This window comes from Phacochoerus africanus, chromosome 2, assembly GCF_016906955.1.
Source record: "Phacochoerus africanus isolate WHEZ1 chromosome 2, ROS_Pafr_v1, whole genome shotgun sequence".
Lineage (NCBI taxonomy): Eukaryota > Metazoa > Chordata > Mammalia > Artiodactyla > Suidae > Phacochoerus > Phacochoerus africanus.
Window position 1 is genome coordinate 90,752,455 of NC_062545.1, and position 19,126 is coordinate 90,771,580.

Genomic DNA, 19,126 nt, shown 5'->3' on the forward strand with positions numbered 1-19,126 from the left:
TGCAAAGCTGCCTTTGCAGTGCTTCCAAAGGTGAACCAAGGTTAAGCACCAAAGCAGAAGCCTGGCCGTGTGCAGTACATTATTTCCATTTCTTAGCCTGGTCTTAGTCTTCAAGCTTGTGCTGTTCAGTCAGGTCTGGGCTTGTTGACCCAGCATCTTGCTCTCGGGCTGGCACTGTGCTTGGTTCTGGGTTCCTGTTTCTTTTCTGAGCTCCTTGGACTTCTTTTGTTTAAATGCTTTGGAGAATAACAAATCTCTTTTCTCACACAGGAAGTTTCTTACAGTGTTTCACTTATTTCCTTTTGCATAGGGAACCCCAGGACTACCTGGCCCACCAGGGCCAATGGGGCCTCCAGGAGATAGGGTAAGTTCTCTTGGGTGGGGTGTCATGATGTTGGAAACAGTATCACACTATTGCCTATTAATTAAGAGCCCTCGGTAATTCAGTTTATGTGGCTGGCAATGCAGAGTTCACATATGTCGCAGAAGGCTGAAAAACTAGTATAGGTGTACCACCCAACACCAGATCAGTCTCAAGTTCTATGAAACAAAACGGTGGGATTTTAAATGAGATAGAACTTTACTTTGGAGAATTTTTTTTTTGTTTGATCTTATTCAGAGAAAAGAAATCCCTAAAAGGGAAAGAGATTCAAGAATCCTAGCAAATTGCTTTAAATCCTACAATGAAAATCTTTGTTAGGAGGCATCTTTTATGTAGCTTTGGGAGTAATCTTGATTTCCATGGCACTTTCTATGAAGTCAGGGACATGTTTTCTATACCTTTAGAACTCAGATGCTACTTGTGGGCCTCAGTGAAGGATAGATACTGGAACTTAGTAGGGGTTTTGGTCATTTGTGGCGGCTTACAGGTTTGCTCTTGACTTATGATGAAATAGGTACAGGAAACACGTTTTGTTTTAGGACATGTCACTGAGAAGCACAATGAACATGGCTTCTATGCTCTATTCAATGTTATAGAAACATTTGGTTTCATAGGAGACTGTGTATGCTCTAAGAGATTTCAGAGTTGCTCAAAACCAAGGCACCAATGACTTGTTAGCATCTTCTGGTTCAGTCAACAGTCTAAGTGTTGTCTGTATTCTGACTAATCAAGTTCAAAAATAACACTAGTGACAGGATTGGAGAGGGCTCAGGCTATAGTAGCTGTCACTAAACACATTGGTTTCTTAACCTCAGTACCTCTGAGACACCATGGGTGGAAGAGTTGGGTCACTGAGATGGAGCAAAGATGTGCCCACATAACACCAAACTGTGGGTGATTCACCAGTGAAGTTTGTTTATGCCTATGCCTGCTTTTGAGTTTAGGAGGGTGTGAGGTCCAAGAGAAGACTACCTTCTCTGGGAATCTGAATCTTGATGGTATATATATATTCTTCTGACTCTTGAGACTGGTGCTTTAGTTTTACAAAGTTCTTATTTCACAGCAAAGGATAGTAGTGAAATTGCAAAGGTGACAAGTCATTCTCTTCAGTTAGAAAACAAAACTCAAACACCACAATCAAGAAGTAATCATGGATATATGTATATGTAGAACTGATTCACTTTGCTGTACACCTGAAACTAACATGATATTGTAAGTCAGCTACACTCTAATCCAGTTTTTTAAAAAGAAGAAATGATGGGCTGCTTCACTTGCTGCTACTGCTGAAGTCCTTTGGGTCCATCACATCCACCCACTGAGACCTTCGGGCAGATCCGATGCCTCACCAGTGCATGGCCCAGCAATGTCTTCTTTGTGAACCAGCTGGCAGGCTGCTATCACCACCATCACTGAAAAGTGAGGGAGTGGGAAGGACTGCATTTTTCACTCTGAATTTCTAACCTGTGAATCCAGCTTTGTGGTGAGGCTACCCAGGGCTCTGGGGTTGAGGGTGAGGAAACTTTGCACATAATCATTCCTCTTTTTCTGTCACAGCTTTGTATACCAACCTACCACTTAGTTTCCTACCACTAATATTGAAAGTGTGAGGTGCAGCTGATGGAACCTAAACAGTTGTGGGAAGTTAGACTTTGGGTGCAGGCATCTCAGCTCCACCCCGCCCCCCCCCAAGTTGAATCCTGTGGTAGAAGAGAAGAAAAGAAGGCTCAGGAGAACAGCTATGAAAATGGAGAATAAAAAAATCATAGCACAAAGTTCTATAGATGGCTCAGTGGTAGCCCTTCTGAAGCCATCAGAATAAAATTCTCTTCTCCCCAACTTAGGTATCTGTTTCATCTAAAAAAATAAAAATGTTGGTTAGACCTAAGTGTCCATGAATGCGTGGATAAAGGAAATGTGATATAGGAGTTCCCGTTGAGGCTCACTGGTAATGAACCCAACTAGTATCCATGAAGATACGGGTTTGATCCATGGCCTCGCTCAGGGCATTAAGGATCCAGCGTTGCCATGAGCTGTGGTATAGGTCACAGATGCAGCTTGGATCTGGCATTGCTGTGGCTGTTGTGTAGGCCAGCAGCTGGGAACTGCCCCATGCCTAGCCTGGACACTTCCATATGCTGCTGGTGTGCCCTAAAAAGACAAAAAAAAAAAAAAAGGAAATACACACACACACACACACACACAATGGAATATTATTCTGTCTTAAAAAAGAGGGAAATCCTGTCATTTCCAACAAGGTGGATGACCCCGAACTTGGCAGACATGCCAAGTGAAATAAGCCAAGTACAGAAATATAATACTGCACAATCTCACTTATGCATGGAATCTTAAAAAATGTTGAATGCAGGGAAGCAGAATAGGACAGTGGCAGTGGGAAGGGGCAGAGGAAGAGGGAGAAATGGGAGATGTTGGACAAAGGTACAAAGTTTCAGTTATGAAAGATGAGTAAATTCTGGAGAGCTAATGTATGGGTGTGATGATTCTAGTTGATAAAACTACATTGTGTACTTGAAATGTGCTAATGGAATAGATCTTACATGTCCTCACTGCATGAGAAAATGATTACTGTGAAGTGATAGATATGTTCATTATCTTGATTGTGGTCATTATTTCATATTATGTACAAATACAGAGATATCACCTGTATACCATAAGTGTATACAATTTTTTATTTGTCAGTTAACCCTCAATAAAGCTAGAGAAAAAGAGAAAATGGTTGATCAGGAAGTTCTTAGGATGACTGAAGGAGGATTGTTCAGAGATATGATACCTAAAAAAAAAAAAAAAAGGATTTTATACAGCAGTTGGAGGAAATTTAGATTGTAGAAATGCTATTCAAACTATCCAAATGATATTTGGAGCATTTTTGCTTCTTACGTGACTCTTAGAGGCAGTGTTGGTATTACATCGGATGAACTTGGGCGTCTGTTTTTTGTTAAGCAGGACTAGATCTCCTAGAAAACAGTCTGAAATGTTTATCTCTATGTTTCTGAATTTTTTTTTTTGCAGAAGTAGGATATTTGTAACACAATTTTAAGGAAATAATTTAAACTTCCTCTTTTGTAAAATCAATGGGAGCATGGATACTTAATGCAGCAGTCATCCAAATGTTCTTGATTTTTGCTGGAGTCCAAGAATATGCATAAAATTATCACTTATTCTCAAAGGAGAAAAAAATCTCCTTTGACAGAGGAATGCAGCAACCATAAAAAAATGACCTGACTCAGAAATCCTGGGCTCAATTTCAGAGGTCTGCTACTGGGACGAAAGCTAACTGGGCAGCCAGTGACTCATTGCAGGCAGAGGTCATTTGGCACCATGCGAGCTGCATGGAGATGCCCAGTGCTCCTGGGCAGGTCTCTCCTCCCAGTCCAACCCTGATGTGGATCTGGCCTCTCTGTGAGGTTAGAAGAGAGGGACCACTAAAAAAATTGAGAGGAGTTCCCTGGTGGAGCAGCGAGTTAAGGAGCTGGCATTATCACTGCTGGGCTCAGGTTTGATCCCTGGGCTAGGAACTTCCTCATGCTGTGGGCACAGCCAAAAAACAAAGTAAGTGAGGATTGAAGATTTCCTTTCTTTTGAGTGGAGGCGCTAGAAAGCTCCACCTTTTTCTTGGAGGGGACAAGAGAAATCCCCCAGCAGTGGAGATGTCAGTGGAACCGCCCCAGCCGTCGGGCTTTGTTTAGGAAATGAGGAAGGGAATTCTCATCATCAAGTGGTTGACCTCTCTGGCATCTTCTGTGGGGTCACCTGCCTTCCTCAGCACCATTCCCTTCATCCTATTCTGGCCCTTCCTGGGACTGCTAGTGGACCTTGATTTTTCAGTAGAAAGGGCTAGTCTTTCTTTAGACTACTTTGCATTTTTATAAAAGCTAGTAGTATCTTCATGAAAGGAATCTGTCTTTTTCAGAGAGGACTAATTTGACTCAATGTGATTTTATTTACAACTATATAAATGACTGAGTACAGAAATATGGTTCAATAAGAGGCATAATTTAAATGGAAAGCATTTTCGGGGCATATTTGTCTTTATATTGAAAAGTTACCTGCAGTTGGGTGAAATCCCTTACCTGTCACTCTTATCAACCTGCTTAGTGTCTTTCCTTTTACTTGGTAATCATTTCACTAATCTATAATTAATTTCATTTTTCCAATAGGGCTTTACAGGAAAAGATGGAGCAATGGGACCCAGGGGTCCCCCTGGGCCACCGGTAAGAACAAAATGGGTGGCACTCTTGTCTCCCCACCTCAAACCCTTTCCCCCACTGGCCAGGAAAATGCTAGGTAACCCGACCGTCTGTGCTATGGGGTATACTATCCAGGGAGCTGCCTGTTTTTATTCTCTTAATCAAAACAGGCTAGAGAAAACAGCTGTGTTAAACTAGAGAGTCTTTCTGTTTAATCAAGTTACATTTGAAAAACAAAAATATCCCTAACAGGTGAGTGTCCTGATGGCTTCCATCCCCACATGAAGTGGTGGGTTTTATGAGCTCACTGGTTACTTCCTGTTCTACAATTTTAAGAGTTTGTGGCCTATGATATTTGAATTTTAAGGATGTTAAATTATTGAACAGTTTTAAGTCATTCTGAGGAAGTAAGTTTTACCTGAGAAGATTTTCTAATTAAGATCATTGGGGAAAATACTGAAGCCAGTGATTCTGAAAGAAGTGTGTGTACCTCTGCATCCAGGTGAAATCATAGTTACATTGCCTGAGATGCTTTTCATGGCTTCTGGCTGTATATGAAGACTCAGAGCATATGTTAAAATTACTTTATTATGTTTATGTTTAATATGTATGTTCTCAGGTAAAGGAGAATTGACAATGTCTAATACATTTTCATTTTAAATATTTACTACAGAGCTTAAAATTTACATACTTGATGAATAAAAGACTGTTTTACAAAAATCCGATGATTCCATTTTGAAGCTTTTTAGGCTTTAGAACCTAATGTATTGACTAGTAGATATTACACATATTTTACTAAAATATGGCTAAAGTGTCTTAAACCTCTGGTAAAAGCAATAGGGAGAAATCCTTACAGTTTTGTTGGGGTCGAGGGTGCTGATATGATAAAAGAGAAATTACCCTTTATTTGAATGCACCAAAGAGAAAGTGAGTTTCTAGACTGAGATGCAACTCACAGGAAACCCCACCATGTGGTGCCCAGTTACCTTCTCCATTTCTTTCCCAGCCAGAGTTTCCACTCTCGTCTTTCTGGTTTGGTAATAGAAATCTAACAGGAATTGCTTCCTGCAGATTCACTTTGTAGCCAGTTTACTAGGGTCACAGTCTGTGAATTGTGGAATAGAGTAAATGCAATGCATAGGTATATATTATTTATATCTATGCATTGCATTTATATGTATACATATTTATTCAAATATCTCATAATGTACTTTAGAACTATACAGTCCATAATGTTTGAGTGGGAATTTTCAAGATGTTTTTCCTCTATACAATCTTAAAATTTGATCTTACTCTTCCTTAATATGTGATTATGTGCTAAAAGCTTTTAAAACCAGCTATGCATTGTTAGTTTACTTTAGATGGGATTCTTCTTTCATCAGAGCCTTCCCTGTCTTGGCCTATGTGTTGTAGGGAAGCCCAGGCTCTCCAGGGGTCACAGGACCAAGTGGAAAACCAGGAAAACCTGGAGACCATGGCAGACCAGTAAGTGGACGACGGCTTGCATTCCTAGTCATTCCACTGTGGCCGGGAATGATGAGGAGACAGCAAGGCTGCAGCATATTTATGTTATCTCTGCTGTAATGTATTGGAAGCATTTGTTGAAACTATGCTAAACCCAGGGATTTAACTTGGTACCAATTCTAAAATTTTTCTCTGAGTTATAACATTCTGGGATGAAAATTGTGGTCATAGGGTTTCTTTAAAAGGAGAATGGGATTAGGAGCCAAGACACATATTTCTGCACAGTATAAACACTCAGAGCTGGGTCAGCAAAATCATTCTTTTTATTTAGGAACGGTATGCAGCTTAAGATAGAAAAACACATGATGATGGTGCGTGGCGCCTGCATGGGTGCTTGCAGTGGTTAACCCTTTGTCAGCATCCTGCAGCCACTCCGCTTGTTCGTTTCTCTTTTGTTGAGGATGCTAGAACACTAGTCCCAGAATTAAAAGCATTTATCTATTCCACAGCAAGGTCCTGCTGTACAGCACAGGAAACTATATCTAATCTCCTGGGATAGACCATGATTGAAAGGAATATATTAAAAAAGAATATAAGAGTTCTCGTCATGGTTCAGTGGTTAATGAATGTGACTAGTATCCATGAGGACATGGGTTCGATCCCTGGCCTTGCTCAGTGGGTTAAGGATCTGAACTGCACCCGTGACCTACACCATAGCTCATGACAATGCCCTATCCTTAACCCAAAGAGCAAGGCCAGGGATCGAACCTGCGTCCTCATGCATACTAGTCAGATTCGTTTCTGCTGAGCCATGATGGGAACACCTGAACCTAAGTTTAAAAAATGTTTAATGTCAAACTAACTTAGGGTAGATCTTTATGTGCCATGGCCTGCTTTCTATATTTTCATAAAATTAAGCTAGCAGCATGAAGATGAAAGGACTCTTGATAAACTTTATACTCTGTGTGGACTCTAGCACATGACTTTATTCCTCTCTTTTCCACAGTGAATCATGGCACAAACTTCACAAGAGCATTTAAAAGTACATGAAACTTTTCAGCCCTTTCAGAATTCTGTTTCATTTTACTATGACCAAAATGGAGTCTTATGTAAGAATATCACTGATATAATTGATGCCTCAGCTAGAAACAGGAAAGAAACATCTATTTCCTTTACTTGAAATGAAATCTCTAGATACTGGCAATAAAGAGTTCTACAAATCATACAGACTGGAATAATTTCAGAGTGGCAATAAATTAGAAAAAAAATACATGGGAATAAAGTAGCAGTAAAGGTAAAAATAAATACCCTGAAATTTACAAAAATCTCCAAACTAAATAATAAAAATGTTTCTGTAAGAGCCAGTACTTTTGGCAAAGGGAGAGCCAAACTCTAGTTTTTCTTATGATTATTATTCAGTCACGTTTATTTGGACCTTATCTCCCCTCCTTTTCCTCCTTTATCTTCCTCATCCTTTTAAGGTGGCAAATTGCCTCTCCTTTTTTTTTTTTTTTTTTTTCCCTCCTGTCTTAACCTCTAGTTTCTAAAACCAAAACTAGCAGATGGGAATATAAAGGTCTTAGCAGAGAGCTTAGCTCAGTCACTGTGAATTTCTGTCACTAGCTCTTTTTTTCCGGTGGTAGCTTCTTGCTAATGTATAACACCTGGTGTTGTATGGTGGCTGTTTCCAGGAACAGCGGGTGGAAAATTGTTATTTATTTACTCAATACCCTATTTGTTTGGTGCTTCCATGTGCTAGTTGGTGTTCTAGGGTCTGGGGTTACAACTGCAAGCAAGCCAAGTCTTTGTCCTCGTGGAGTGTCCAGTGGGGGACAGAGACCAAAAACACATAAACAAACAATATAGCTTCTGAGGATAATGAATGATATGAAGAAAAGAGAAACAGAATAAGAGGTTGGGAGCCACTGTGGTGGTGAAAAGGGGGGCTATTTTGGATATGGCATAGGGAGCCCATCTGAGGAGGTGACACTGGACTGAAGAGAGGGAGCAGTGGTGGGGACAGCGTGAAGAAAGGCCAAGTAAGTGAAGAGGGGGTGGCATGTGGAAGGGATGGCAGAGAGGCCTGGGCCCCTGAAGGAAAGGGGAAGGGTCAGATGCTGGCAGAAGGAGGGAAGGTCAGATGCTGGCATAGGTGATCGTGGGGCCCTTCTCACCTGGGGTGAGGATTCTTATATCATTGTAAATGTGACGGGAAACCTTTGGAACCAAAAAAGTGACATGGGCCAGTTTTCCTTTTAAAAAATATCAATCTGGCTTCTCTGTGGAGTGTGACTGGGAGCAGGAAGACCAGTTAGGAGGATATTGGAGAAGTTTAAGCAAGAGTCTTGGAGGCTGTTAGAAGTAGTTTGGTTTGGGATTTAGCTGAACATCAGATTTGTCAATGGTTTGGACGTTCCTGTCGGTTGGTGGCCTGGAGAAACATTACTGAAAGAATCTTTTTACACTAGAAGGAAAATGTTTTCCAAGATCCTCTCATGGACAGTGAGGGGCTGACAGAATACGGACAGATACTCTGTGGTTGCCTTTGGGATGTGGGACCACCATTTAGATTGAGTTCTTTTAGAAGGAAGAATGTGGTTCCCTTTCTTACCCAGCACACAAAAATCATGGGAAGAAGTTGGAGATAGATATTGAGCTAGGGAACTGGCAGAAGACTCTTACCAGAATGGGTTCTTACTAGAACTGAACCATGACTAACCTCATGGACAAATTACAATAACCAGTTGAGCTCCCAGCCTTGGCGATGTCAAGGGAAGGATGGTGGTAGGAAGGGCAACTTGAGGTGTTTCAGTTCCAGACCTATACTGTTAGCAGCATTATAAAATGCACACATGCATCATAACTCCTCCATTGCTGATCATACAGTTCACATCTCAGCACTGTTTTGGAGGACGTGCTTCTGAGGTGTGTGTGTGTGGGGGGGGAATTAGATGCCTGTTTTACAGACAGCCCAAGGTGAGTAACATGGACATAAATGTGATGTGTCATTTTGCTGATTTGTTAGAAAGCAGACCTTGCTGTCTTTTAGCATCCTGTATGTTCATGAGTCATTTTAGACAATTTGTCAGCTTCTAATCCATGAAATTCCTGTATTTCAGGGCTCATCTGGATTGAAAGGAGAGAAAGGTGACAGGGTATGTATTTCTTAAGATCTGACTTAACAGATTTATTTCTTGTGTTAGATACTGTAGTCTGAAGCTAGAGCAATACTATGCTGATCATACTTACTGATTTAATCAACTAGGGAGACATCGCTTCCCACAACATGATGCGAGCAGTTGCAAGACAAGTCTGTGAACAATTGATAAGTGGTAAAATTTCTTTCCTTTTCATGTATGGATTTTTTTTTTAATTTTACAGAGTTTGTATCATAAAGTTTCTAAGACATGTGTTTCTATTTCATTCCCATGATCTCTTATTTTTGTACCTTATCAGTTTGGTATCCTGTTAGATATAGCTAGTGAGATTTTAATGACTGTCATTAAGATAAAACAAAAACCTGGAGTTCCCCTTGTGGCTCAGTGGAAATGAATCTGACTAGTATCCATGAGGGCGCAGGTTTGATCCTTGGCCTTGCTCAATGGGTTATGGACCTGGCATTGCCATGAGCTGTGGTGCAGGTTGCAGACACTGCTCGGATCCTGTGTTGCTGTGGTTGTGGTGTAGGCTGGCAGCTTGTAGCTCTGATTCAACCCCTAGCCTGGGAACCTCCATATGCCATGGGTGTGGCCCTAAAAAGATTAAAAAAAAAAGAGATAAAACAAAAACCCAAGGTAAAATAATAGCTTATCATCCTTACATCCAGTCTGATGCAAGATAGTATTTTAAAATATGATTTTACAGTTTATACAGGTTATACAGTTTCCATATTACAAGTGATTATACAGTTTAAAGTATAAATGACTAACTGTATTATACAGTTTAATGTCTAAATGATTATACAGTTTCCACACGAGGATTTTAGTGACCTTTGCATGGGTACACACTGAAGCAATAAATAATCAGATCTTTTCAGTTATGACCTTTGAGTGCTTCTTTCCTTGAAGGAAGGCAGACTCCTGAGATCAGTTTGATCCTAGCAAGTCCATTTTGGTGGAGAACTTTTACTGCCTCCTTATTTTTCATAGACTCATTATTCCCTGAGATCTATGAAATGATAAGGTTCTGTGGCTACAAAAGGAGCCTAGCCTCAAAAACTCAAGGCTGCTGTTGTTTTTTTTTTAAATATATTTTTATTTAATGATTTTTATTTTTTTCATCATAGCTGGTTTACAGTGTTCTGTCAGTTTTCTATTGTACAGCAAGGTCACCCAGTCAAACACACATAAATACATTCTAGGGCCACTGTTTTTTATGAGGCTCAGAAATGAGTATCATTTAGTGTATCCCACAGGTGATTCCAAATTATGCTATAATTATACTATACTAATTATCACCACCTTAGGCCCACACACAACATACTATAAATTAACTTAAAAAAAGGTTCTCTCTGGGAGTGACATCATCTGGCAAGCTTTCTATCATTGCTGCTTTAAACCTTCACAACTCTTGTATGTAATGCTGATGGCTTGCTGGTCAGTATTTTGTGGAGATGGTTGTTTATCAGAGATCATTTTGTCTGGGATGACTGCAGGGTTTTATTTTTAGGATTCTAATTGCAACATGTCCCCCTGGAGTGTTTTATTTTATTTTTAGGATTCTAATTAGAAAATTTCCCAGAGTGTGGAGGAACAGCAATGGCTTTCACTAGGCACCAAAAGAAAATCATTTCATTCTCTCATCCCTCCCTTATTATGCTTCTTCCTAATAAGTCTGATTTCAATTTGTAGGTCAGATGAGCAGATTCAATCAGATGCTGAATCAGATTCCAAACGATTACCACTCCAATCGCAACCAGCCAGGTCCACCAGGTCCCCCAGGGCCCCCTGGCAGTGTGGGAGCCAGAGGAGAACCAGGCCCTGGGGGACGGCCAGGCTTCCCCGGCACCCCAGGGATGCAGGGACCCCCAGGTGAACGAGGTACGCATTCCTGGCAGCCACATCGGGGTAAAGGAAGGAGCGTGCAAGGGTAGGAGCTGGGTCAGGCTAAAAAGCACGTGGACTTCTGAACTTGGCAAAGAACACTGGTCCTGTTAGGACAGCCCAGCAGAGCCGTGTGTCTGTGAAGCTGTCTTTCGTCTAGGCAGCTGCAGGCTATAGAGATCCGTATCTGGGAACACAGGAAGGTTCTGTGAGGAGATTTCAGCAAAGACAATGCTATTTTCTGATTATTGTTGTTGTTATTGGGAAAAAGTACATCTTGGCAAACTGAATCAGGCCCTAAAATCTTATTAATTGTTTTGACTGGCAAGAGTTGGGCAGCAACTGAATGTAAGCAGCCTTTGCAATTTTAGATCCAAATTCTTTTGGTTCTTTTATGCAGGGCCTGGAACTGGTCTTAAGTGTTTATTTGGCTTTAATTTCATGGTAGATAAATGTAATTGAAGGAAAAAGAAGAAAAATGGGATTATCTGATTCCAGATGTTTCAGGATTCTGGGTACTCACTTTTCTCAAAGTAGTGGTTAACCTTCTGAGAGAAACTTAGACATTTCCATCATTCTGATGGTTTAGATGACGGATAGGAGTAGTAAGATAAGATACCTTTACGATGTTTTCAGTGAGTTGTTAGTACTTAGTCAAGATTTTTGTTCTTAATTACTGTTTCTAAAGTAATATATTAAACATGTTTGTTTTCTTCAAATAATTTTTCCCAACTTTTAGCCAGCTTTGTTTCTTGGTCATTAATCTAGAATGACACAAATGTCTAGAAAGAATTTGGCTTAAAGTTGGGTTCTGCTTTCACTAAGGGAAATCAACTACTTGAATCAGTATTATCAGTTCAGATGAATACTACATATTTCCAGCTAATTTTCCCTCTGTGCTTTTCCTATCTTGTCCTTCCTTAGGTTTGCCAGGAGAGAAAGGCGAAAGAGGTATTGGATCTCCAGGACCTCGAGGGCTGCCGGGCCCCCCAGGTAAGTTTCCTGTTAGATAAAATAAGGGAGAAGGGTAACTACCAAGAGCATATAACCCCTAGGAGAATCAAAAACGTATCCTGTTAGCTCTTAGACCTGCCTACCATCGTGGAATGTATTTTAGTGAGACATTGTACTGGTCTAACTTCCTTATTTTTATGTTCTCTTTGTGCAAAAAAAAAAAAAATGTTTCAGGGCATACTACTTAAGCATGTACTTTAATATATGAAGGTATGAGTTTTAGTGACACAGAAGTTGCTGGTTTCTTTTTATGGAATTCCTATTTGCTTTTGTTTGGCCTCATAGGCTTTAAGGATGGTGTCATTTTCTGTTTCTTCTGGTGTTCTTCAAGGTGTCACCAGTAGATGGAAGAAATATTCTCATTAGAAATCCTTGCAAGATTTCATCAAGGATTTCATTCACAAGGTCTTCATTGATGATTTGGAAAGAAATAATAGTTGTTCCATGCATTTTGTTTACTAAATTGAAAATGAATTATTTTCATCATTATAACGTCCCATGAGACCCTTGCAGCCCTAGAAGTGAAATCTTTCCCTTTCTTTCTCTTTCTTTTCTTTCTCTTTTTCTCGCTTGCTTGCTTGCTTGCTTGCTTGCTTTCTTTCTTTCTTTCTCTTTCTTTCTTTCTTTCTCTTTCTTTCTCTTTCTTTCTTTCTTTCTTTCTTTCTTTCTTTCTTTCTTTCTTTCTTTCTCTTTCTTTCTTTTTCTTTCTTTCCCTTCCTTCCTTCCTTCTGCTTTCTTTTTTGGTCTTTTTAGGGCTGCTCTTGCAGCATATGGAAATTCCAAGGCTAGGGGTCCAATCAGAGCTGTAACCACTGCCTATATCACAGCTCACAGCAATGCCAGATCCTTAACCCACTGAGTGAGGCCAGGGATTGAACCTGCGTCCACATGGATACTGGTCAGATTCATTTCTGCTGAGCCATGACGGGAATTCCAAATCTTCCAAATCTCTACTTCTGGTAACCATGAGGAGGTATCACCTGTTATAGGAAGAACACTGCTTCACATGCTGAGGCATGGAGTAGGCACTCCAAGTCTTCCTGGCTGTCTGCCTTGGCTAACATGGCCATTTTCTACCGGTGGTTTTAGCTCCAAGAGTATGAGCGCAAACCAGAGAACTCCTTGATGTCTTTCGTTTGGCTCAATTCTTGCTAAATTGGTTTTCTTTGAATAAAATCATTAGTGTATTTGGATTTCCGGCATTAACTCTTGAATCACTGGTAAGAAAGTTCCATGCTGGTTCCTACCAGTGATTTCTTCAGGAAGTGTTTTCTTTCCATACACTAGTGAATCGTCTAGTCTTAAAGTGGTGGAGGGGCCAAAGTCCTGTTGATCTTCTCAGGAGATAAATTTAACAAGAGGGGAAATCATTGTTCTAAACCCACAATAGGTCCACAAGGAGAATCCAGAACGGGTCCACCGGGGTCCACAGGTTCAAGAGGTCCTCCTGGTCCCCCTGGTCGTCCTGGAAACTCAGGTATCCGAGGCCCCCCAGGTCCTCCTGGATACTGCGACTCGTCTCAGTGTGCCAGCGTCCCATACAACGGACAGGGCTATCCAGGTATGTTGCTACCGTCATAGAGACCCAAATTCACCTGAATTAAAGGAACTTTAAGGAAATCAGGTTTCGTAGGATCAAAGGGAAATTGATTGGAGGATTTCTTCAAGATACCAACTCTTTCAATTGTGTATTTTTAGATTATGTAGAAATAGTCTCCTAGAGAATTAATGTTGATTTTATAACAATATTTCACTGTTAGGAGTTGACTAATTGTTTTTTCTTCCTTTCTAAACTTCTGCATTTAACAAATCATATCATAAACCTCTATTTCTCTTGGTAGTTCAAATAATTCTACCAATTGACCTTTTTAAAAATTTTTTAAACTAAAGTTTGGGAACAGATTTGTTAAATACAACTGTAGAATGCCAAGAATATATATAAAAATTGTTTTGGGCATCTAATGGATAGGCAAACTATTTGATAACATGGTGCAGACAACTGAAAATAATTCACTCTGTCATACTGTCCATGGAATTAATACTTACAAACTCTGGGACTTAATATTTTTAGAGTTGGTCATGAAATTTTAGCATTTGATGATTACAGGAGGCAGAAGTCTTTTGATGCCTGATTTGGGGGAATGTGGGAACAGCGGAGATATGCTGATCTGAAAATAAAAATGTCATGCTGTGGTCAGCGGTGACCTTTTCATCAGTGCACCCTCAAGCATCTTGCAAGTTTAAAAATGATACTGCTGTTTGATATGGTTGGCTACTAGCAAGTAGTGCATGAGTAGTTGAATATCTAAATATCTATATATCTATATATTTGTGTGCATCCTTCCAAATGACCCAAAGTAATCATGAATCTTAAATTTCTTGTACAACCCATTCACAAAATTATAATATTTTATACAATAAATTTAAATCACCTCTGCCTTTTGGTATGTATGACTAACTGGAAATATATAGATATATACATATATACTTTAACCATTACATAGATGAATGTGTATATATATATATATTTTTTTGCATAGTAATTCAACTTTTAAAACTATCATCTTTGACCTGTTTCAGGTTCCGGCTAACAAATTTTCTAAGTCGCCAGTGCTGCTTACAGTTTGAATACCTGAAAATCCTGTTTCTGAGATGTTTGCGCACGCGCTTATTAGGAAATGAGTCTGTATGGAAATCTCACCACAGATATGGTTAATGAACCGGGTCGACATCAAAAAGGAGGGTGGAGACTCTTTATACTAACTTGAATGAGACAAAAGCAGTGGTGTTAGTTTATAAGCCTGATGCATTTTCATAATAATGTATAAAAATGCTATTTAAAAAAAAAAAGTTCAAACACAGCTCATGAGGCGCCTCGGTCATGAAGGAGGCGCATAAACTACTAACCGAGGAGATGATGCCATTTTGATAAAAACGATTAACCTGGTTAAAGAGAAATATCTTATGTAAATAATAAACTAATTATGGCTTGTAAATGATTTGTATGGACCCCGTCCACTAAAAGCACTTACCAATTCTACCATCAGCTTCTGCATCAAAGCCTGCTGCTTGCTCTCTGCTGGAATAACACCAAATAGAATCTCCTTCTCTCTTGCTTCATTTGTCCACGTCAGGCCACGTGTTATTATTATTATTACCTTTTGTACATGTACTCTCATTTGGGTTTTGTGATGGCAATTTTCAAACCAAAGTTTTATAGTCACTTTTTTCCTTCCTGTGTTGCTCTGGTCCCTGGTGGTTGTACCCACCAGCTGTGTAACTCAGTCTGTGGGACAGCCAGCCACAGACAGTGTCATGTACTGTATATGACCTGGTGGTAGTTGATTTTCACCTCCAGAGTTCAGTTTCCAGGAGCCAATATAACTTCCCCTCACCCCCTCCTCTTTCCACATTGCTTTTGGAACTGAGGAATTTGCAGTGACCAAGAGTTACTCGGGATTTCTGAAAACCCCTCCTAGGTTGGTTGACAGTTCTCTTTGGCCCAGTCTCTGACCTTTCCCAGGTTATTTGTGCAATGATTATATTTACTGCTGGATCTTTGAAGGTTAAAAAAATGAGGGCCATTTAGTTATTGGATCACCAAATTCTCTCCGCAAATGGAAGTAATCAGAGCTTTCTAATTTATGGGTTTATAGTTATGACAGTAAGATGGAGCACCATCACCTTGGGTGGCGATTTAGTTTTGCTGTGTGTGTTCCTTCCCAATCATGCTGTAACTGTAATGTTGAATCGGACAGAGCCCTACGTGCCCGAGGGCGGGGCCTACCTGCCTGAGCGCGAGCCCTTCATCGTGCCGGTGGAGCCTGAGCGGACTGCGGAAGAGTACGAGGACTACGGCGCAGATGAGCCGGCCCACGAGCGCCCTCCACACGTGCGCTGGAGGCGTGCCCTGCCCCGCGGCCCCTGGCAGTGAACCTGACCCCGCGCAGGACAACACGGAGGGGCGGGGGGAGGTGTCGGATTCTCCTTTGCAGGTCCTGTTTCTTCACTTTCTGACTGTAGAGAACCTTGTTTTTGCAGGAAGCCTAGCTCGCTGCATGCAGTCGGTAGAAATCTTTGCCTTTTCCCTTGAAATGCTTGCAAAATCCTTTGTTTACAAAAGCTGCAGGGAGAGAACGTGCCTTGTGCGTTTAGTTAGCACAGCGGGCAGCCTCAGTGAAACTCTTAGGTTAAGCAGTAAGTCCTGGAGCCCAGAACTACTGTGTATGTTGAGAGGGCAGTTTTTGTCTTTTTTCCAATACTTATTTGCAATTCAGTTACATCAGGATTCAAGCAATCCCTCTCCTAAAACCAAAGAGGAGGGGAAAGTCAACTCCTTTACAATTATTTATCTTCCTCTTTTATCTTCTGTAATACATTAGGGCATAGAGTGCTCTTATACATCTCCTGTAACAGCCACAAACTTTAAGCCATGTAGCTGAAAGTATTGTATCAACTGGATACAGTTCCATATTGCCTTAAACCTCCTTGTTTTAGACACACTAACATTTATACCAAATCGCAGATTATTCTGCAGAGATGGAATTGCATGTTTGTGTTGTATATTTAGTATGAACTTTTTTTTTAGAACATAATGTTTCTTAGTTATCAAAAGCAGTTGGAAAATGTTTGCAAGACTATGAACATAGAATTGCTGCTTTTATATTTTAACTGCAGATTGTGAATTTCACTGCCTTATATTATTTATTTCTGAAACAAAAGAGGCATTTTTCAATAAAACTACTGAAAATTGGACATGGTATGTTTTTTTCTTTATTGGCCTTTGGACTGTTCAGGCTGTTGTTACAACAAACAAGTTCATATCCTTGGATACGGTTACAAATCTTCCTAATGCTATTAAATTATGCTAAATAACGTTAGATTTTTTTCAATGATATGATGAAGTCATAGAAAGAAAGTAGTGGGAAACTTAAAAAGCCCAGCAGATTCCAAAGGCTTTATTAGGAATGTAGAGGATGTGTGGGTTGGTGGAAAAACAACTAAGTATCCTAGGAGACCCCAAACAACCAAATAACCTTTAACAGCCTACATTATTTCATATGCATTTAATCCTTTTCCTATACCATAATACCCAATACTGTGTTTAACCACAAAAAGGAGAATTCTTTAATGAAAATGCTGACACTTAGTGATACCTTCTTTTTGCACTTTTATGAATAAAATAACATCATTCTAAATATTAAAGAAAATAATGTAAATGTTTGTTTGAAAGAAACAGCATCAACTGAAGAGAGAGGTAGTGATGGAAAATTTTCCACAGAACAAAACATTTGAGTTAAATACTTCCTGGAGACTAAGATCAAAAAGAATAGATAAATGATTGTATTGTGTTCAAGAGGTTTCAAGCAGATTGCTAAATTCTTAGCAAACACCTGTAATTTATGATACATTTTAAAATTAGAAAAAAAAATTGGAAAAGATACATGCACCCAATGTTCACTGCAGTACTATTTACAATAGCCAAGACATGGAAGCAGCCTAAATGTCCATTGACAGGTGAACATATAAAGATATGATACATATATAGAATGGAATATTAGCCATTAAAAAGAATGAAATAATCCCATTTTTAGCAACATGGATGCAACTAGAGATTCTTATACTAAGTAAGCCAGGCAGAGAAAAGTAAGTATCATAAGATATCACCATATGTGAAATCTAATGGTATGATACAAATGAATTTATTTTCAGAACAGAAACAGACTCACAGACATAGACAGTAAACTGATGCTTGTCAAAGGGAAAGGTGAGGGAGGGATAAATTAGGAGTTTGGGATTAACAGATAGATACTACTCTATATAAAATAGATAATGAACAAGGACCTACTCTACAACACAGGGAACCATACTCATTATTTACAAGGGAAAATAATCTGAAAAAAAATTTAACTGAATCACTTTGCTATATAACTGAACTAACCCCACATTGTAAATCAACTATACTTCAATTAAAAAAGACATTGAGATCATTCCAGTCCAATTCTAATCAGTATCATAGCAAGACGAAGATCCAAGGCCTCGTGGTTCTAACCAGCTTTCTCACCAGATCCTCTCCCTTTCTCTCCCTGGGAACTCTTCCTCTCTGGGCAAGAGCTTTCAACCCTCAAAATTGTATGAATTTATCTTGATTCATTTCTGATTCATTTGGGTTTCTAATACTCCTCTGTATCAGGAGCTTGAGGATGGGTTCAGCTCCTCATCACTAACCGAGCTGGGTCCCAAGGCCACATGAATTTGAGGCATGAAGGAGTCTGGTCCGTCTTTCCTCACTGGCTGGATGTAGATGTGCTACGTTCTAGCTGTGCTGGGAGAGGGGAGAGGGGCCAAGACATTCCTAAGTACAAATTAATAAATAACTGAGATGTATGTTGGGATTTTAACTTTTGTAATCTATTTCCTTCTTAATGAAGTTTGCTGGAGGCCAGATAGCCTGGGTTTAAAAACTAGCAGTAACCACCCCACTTCCCCCAAATCAACCATGTAGCTGCTGGCTTATTTATTCACACCTTTGAGGGAATACAGAACTTGAGACACATTTTATAGTTCTTTAAATTTAGAAGTATAAGATTTATAATTTTTATTTGAAGGCAGTGCTCTTTTTAAGAAACTGGGCAGAAATAACTGTGGGAAGAGGTTGTAGCTTCTAATGAATCTACAGTGGGAACTGTTTTAAAATTTAAAAAGAGCACTCACGAAAAATAAATAAACTGAAGAAAATGAAAATAGTACTCACATAGCTCCTAATTTTTGGGTATTTTTTAATGGACTATTTGTGCCATGGGTTTAGTAAATTAGCAAGTTTAATAGGTGGCTGCATGTATATTTTCTCAGATTTGTGAGGTGTCTCTTTTTGAATCTGTAAAGAATTATGCTGCCTATTCAGTTGATCAAACTTACATTTCATTTTTATGCAAATCAGGTTAATACTATTGCTTCTGAGTATTCATTACCTATTATATCCATTGCCCTGTATTTGGCACATAAGATTAAGATTATTC

The 19,126-nt window shown here is 39.6% G+C and overlaps 1 protein-coding gene across 4 annotated transcripts in view; it reads left to right on the forward strand.

The window, feature by feature from the left end:
* The window catches only part of COL12A1 (collagen type XII alpha 1 chain), a 130,505-nt gene extending 113,643 nt beyond the window's left edge, over positions 1 to 16,862 (forward strand). For 3 of the 4 annotated variants that reach the window (XM_047763777.1, XM_047763792.1, XM_047763782.1), the window contains 9 exons: positions 311 to 364; positions 4,558 to 4,611; positions 6,001 to 6,072; positions 9,171 to 9,206; positions 9,317 to 9,383; positions 10,902 to 11,090; positions 12,018 to 12,086; positions 13,498 to 13,668; positions 15,866 to 16,862. In XM_047763777.1, coding sequence (XP_047619733.1) covers positions 311 to 364; positions 4,558 to 4,611; positions 6,001 to 6,072; positions 9,171 to 9,206; positions 9,317 to 9,383; positions 10,902 to 11,090; positions 12,018 to 12,086; positions 13,498 to 13,668; positions 15,866 to 16,041 — 888 coding nt within the window. In that variant the 3' untranslated portion in view covers positions 16,042 to 16,862. Of the gene's footprint in view, positions 1 to 310; positions 365 to 4,557; positions 4,612 to 6,000; positions 6,073 to 9,170; positions 9,207 to 9,316; positions 9,384 to 10,901; positions 11,091 to 12,017; positions 12,087 to 13,497; positions 13,669 to 14,687 lie in introns of all 4 variants that reach the window. The other variant, XM_047763788.1, reaches the window with a different exon arrangement.
* Positions 16,863 to 19,126: the final 2,264 nt, after the last annotated feature.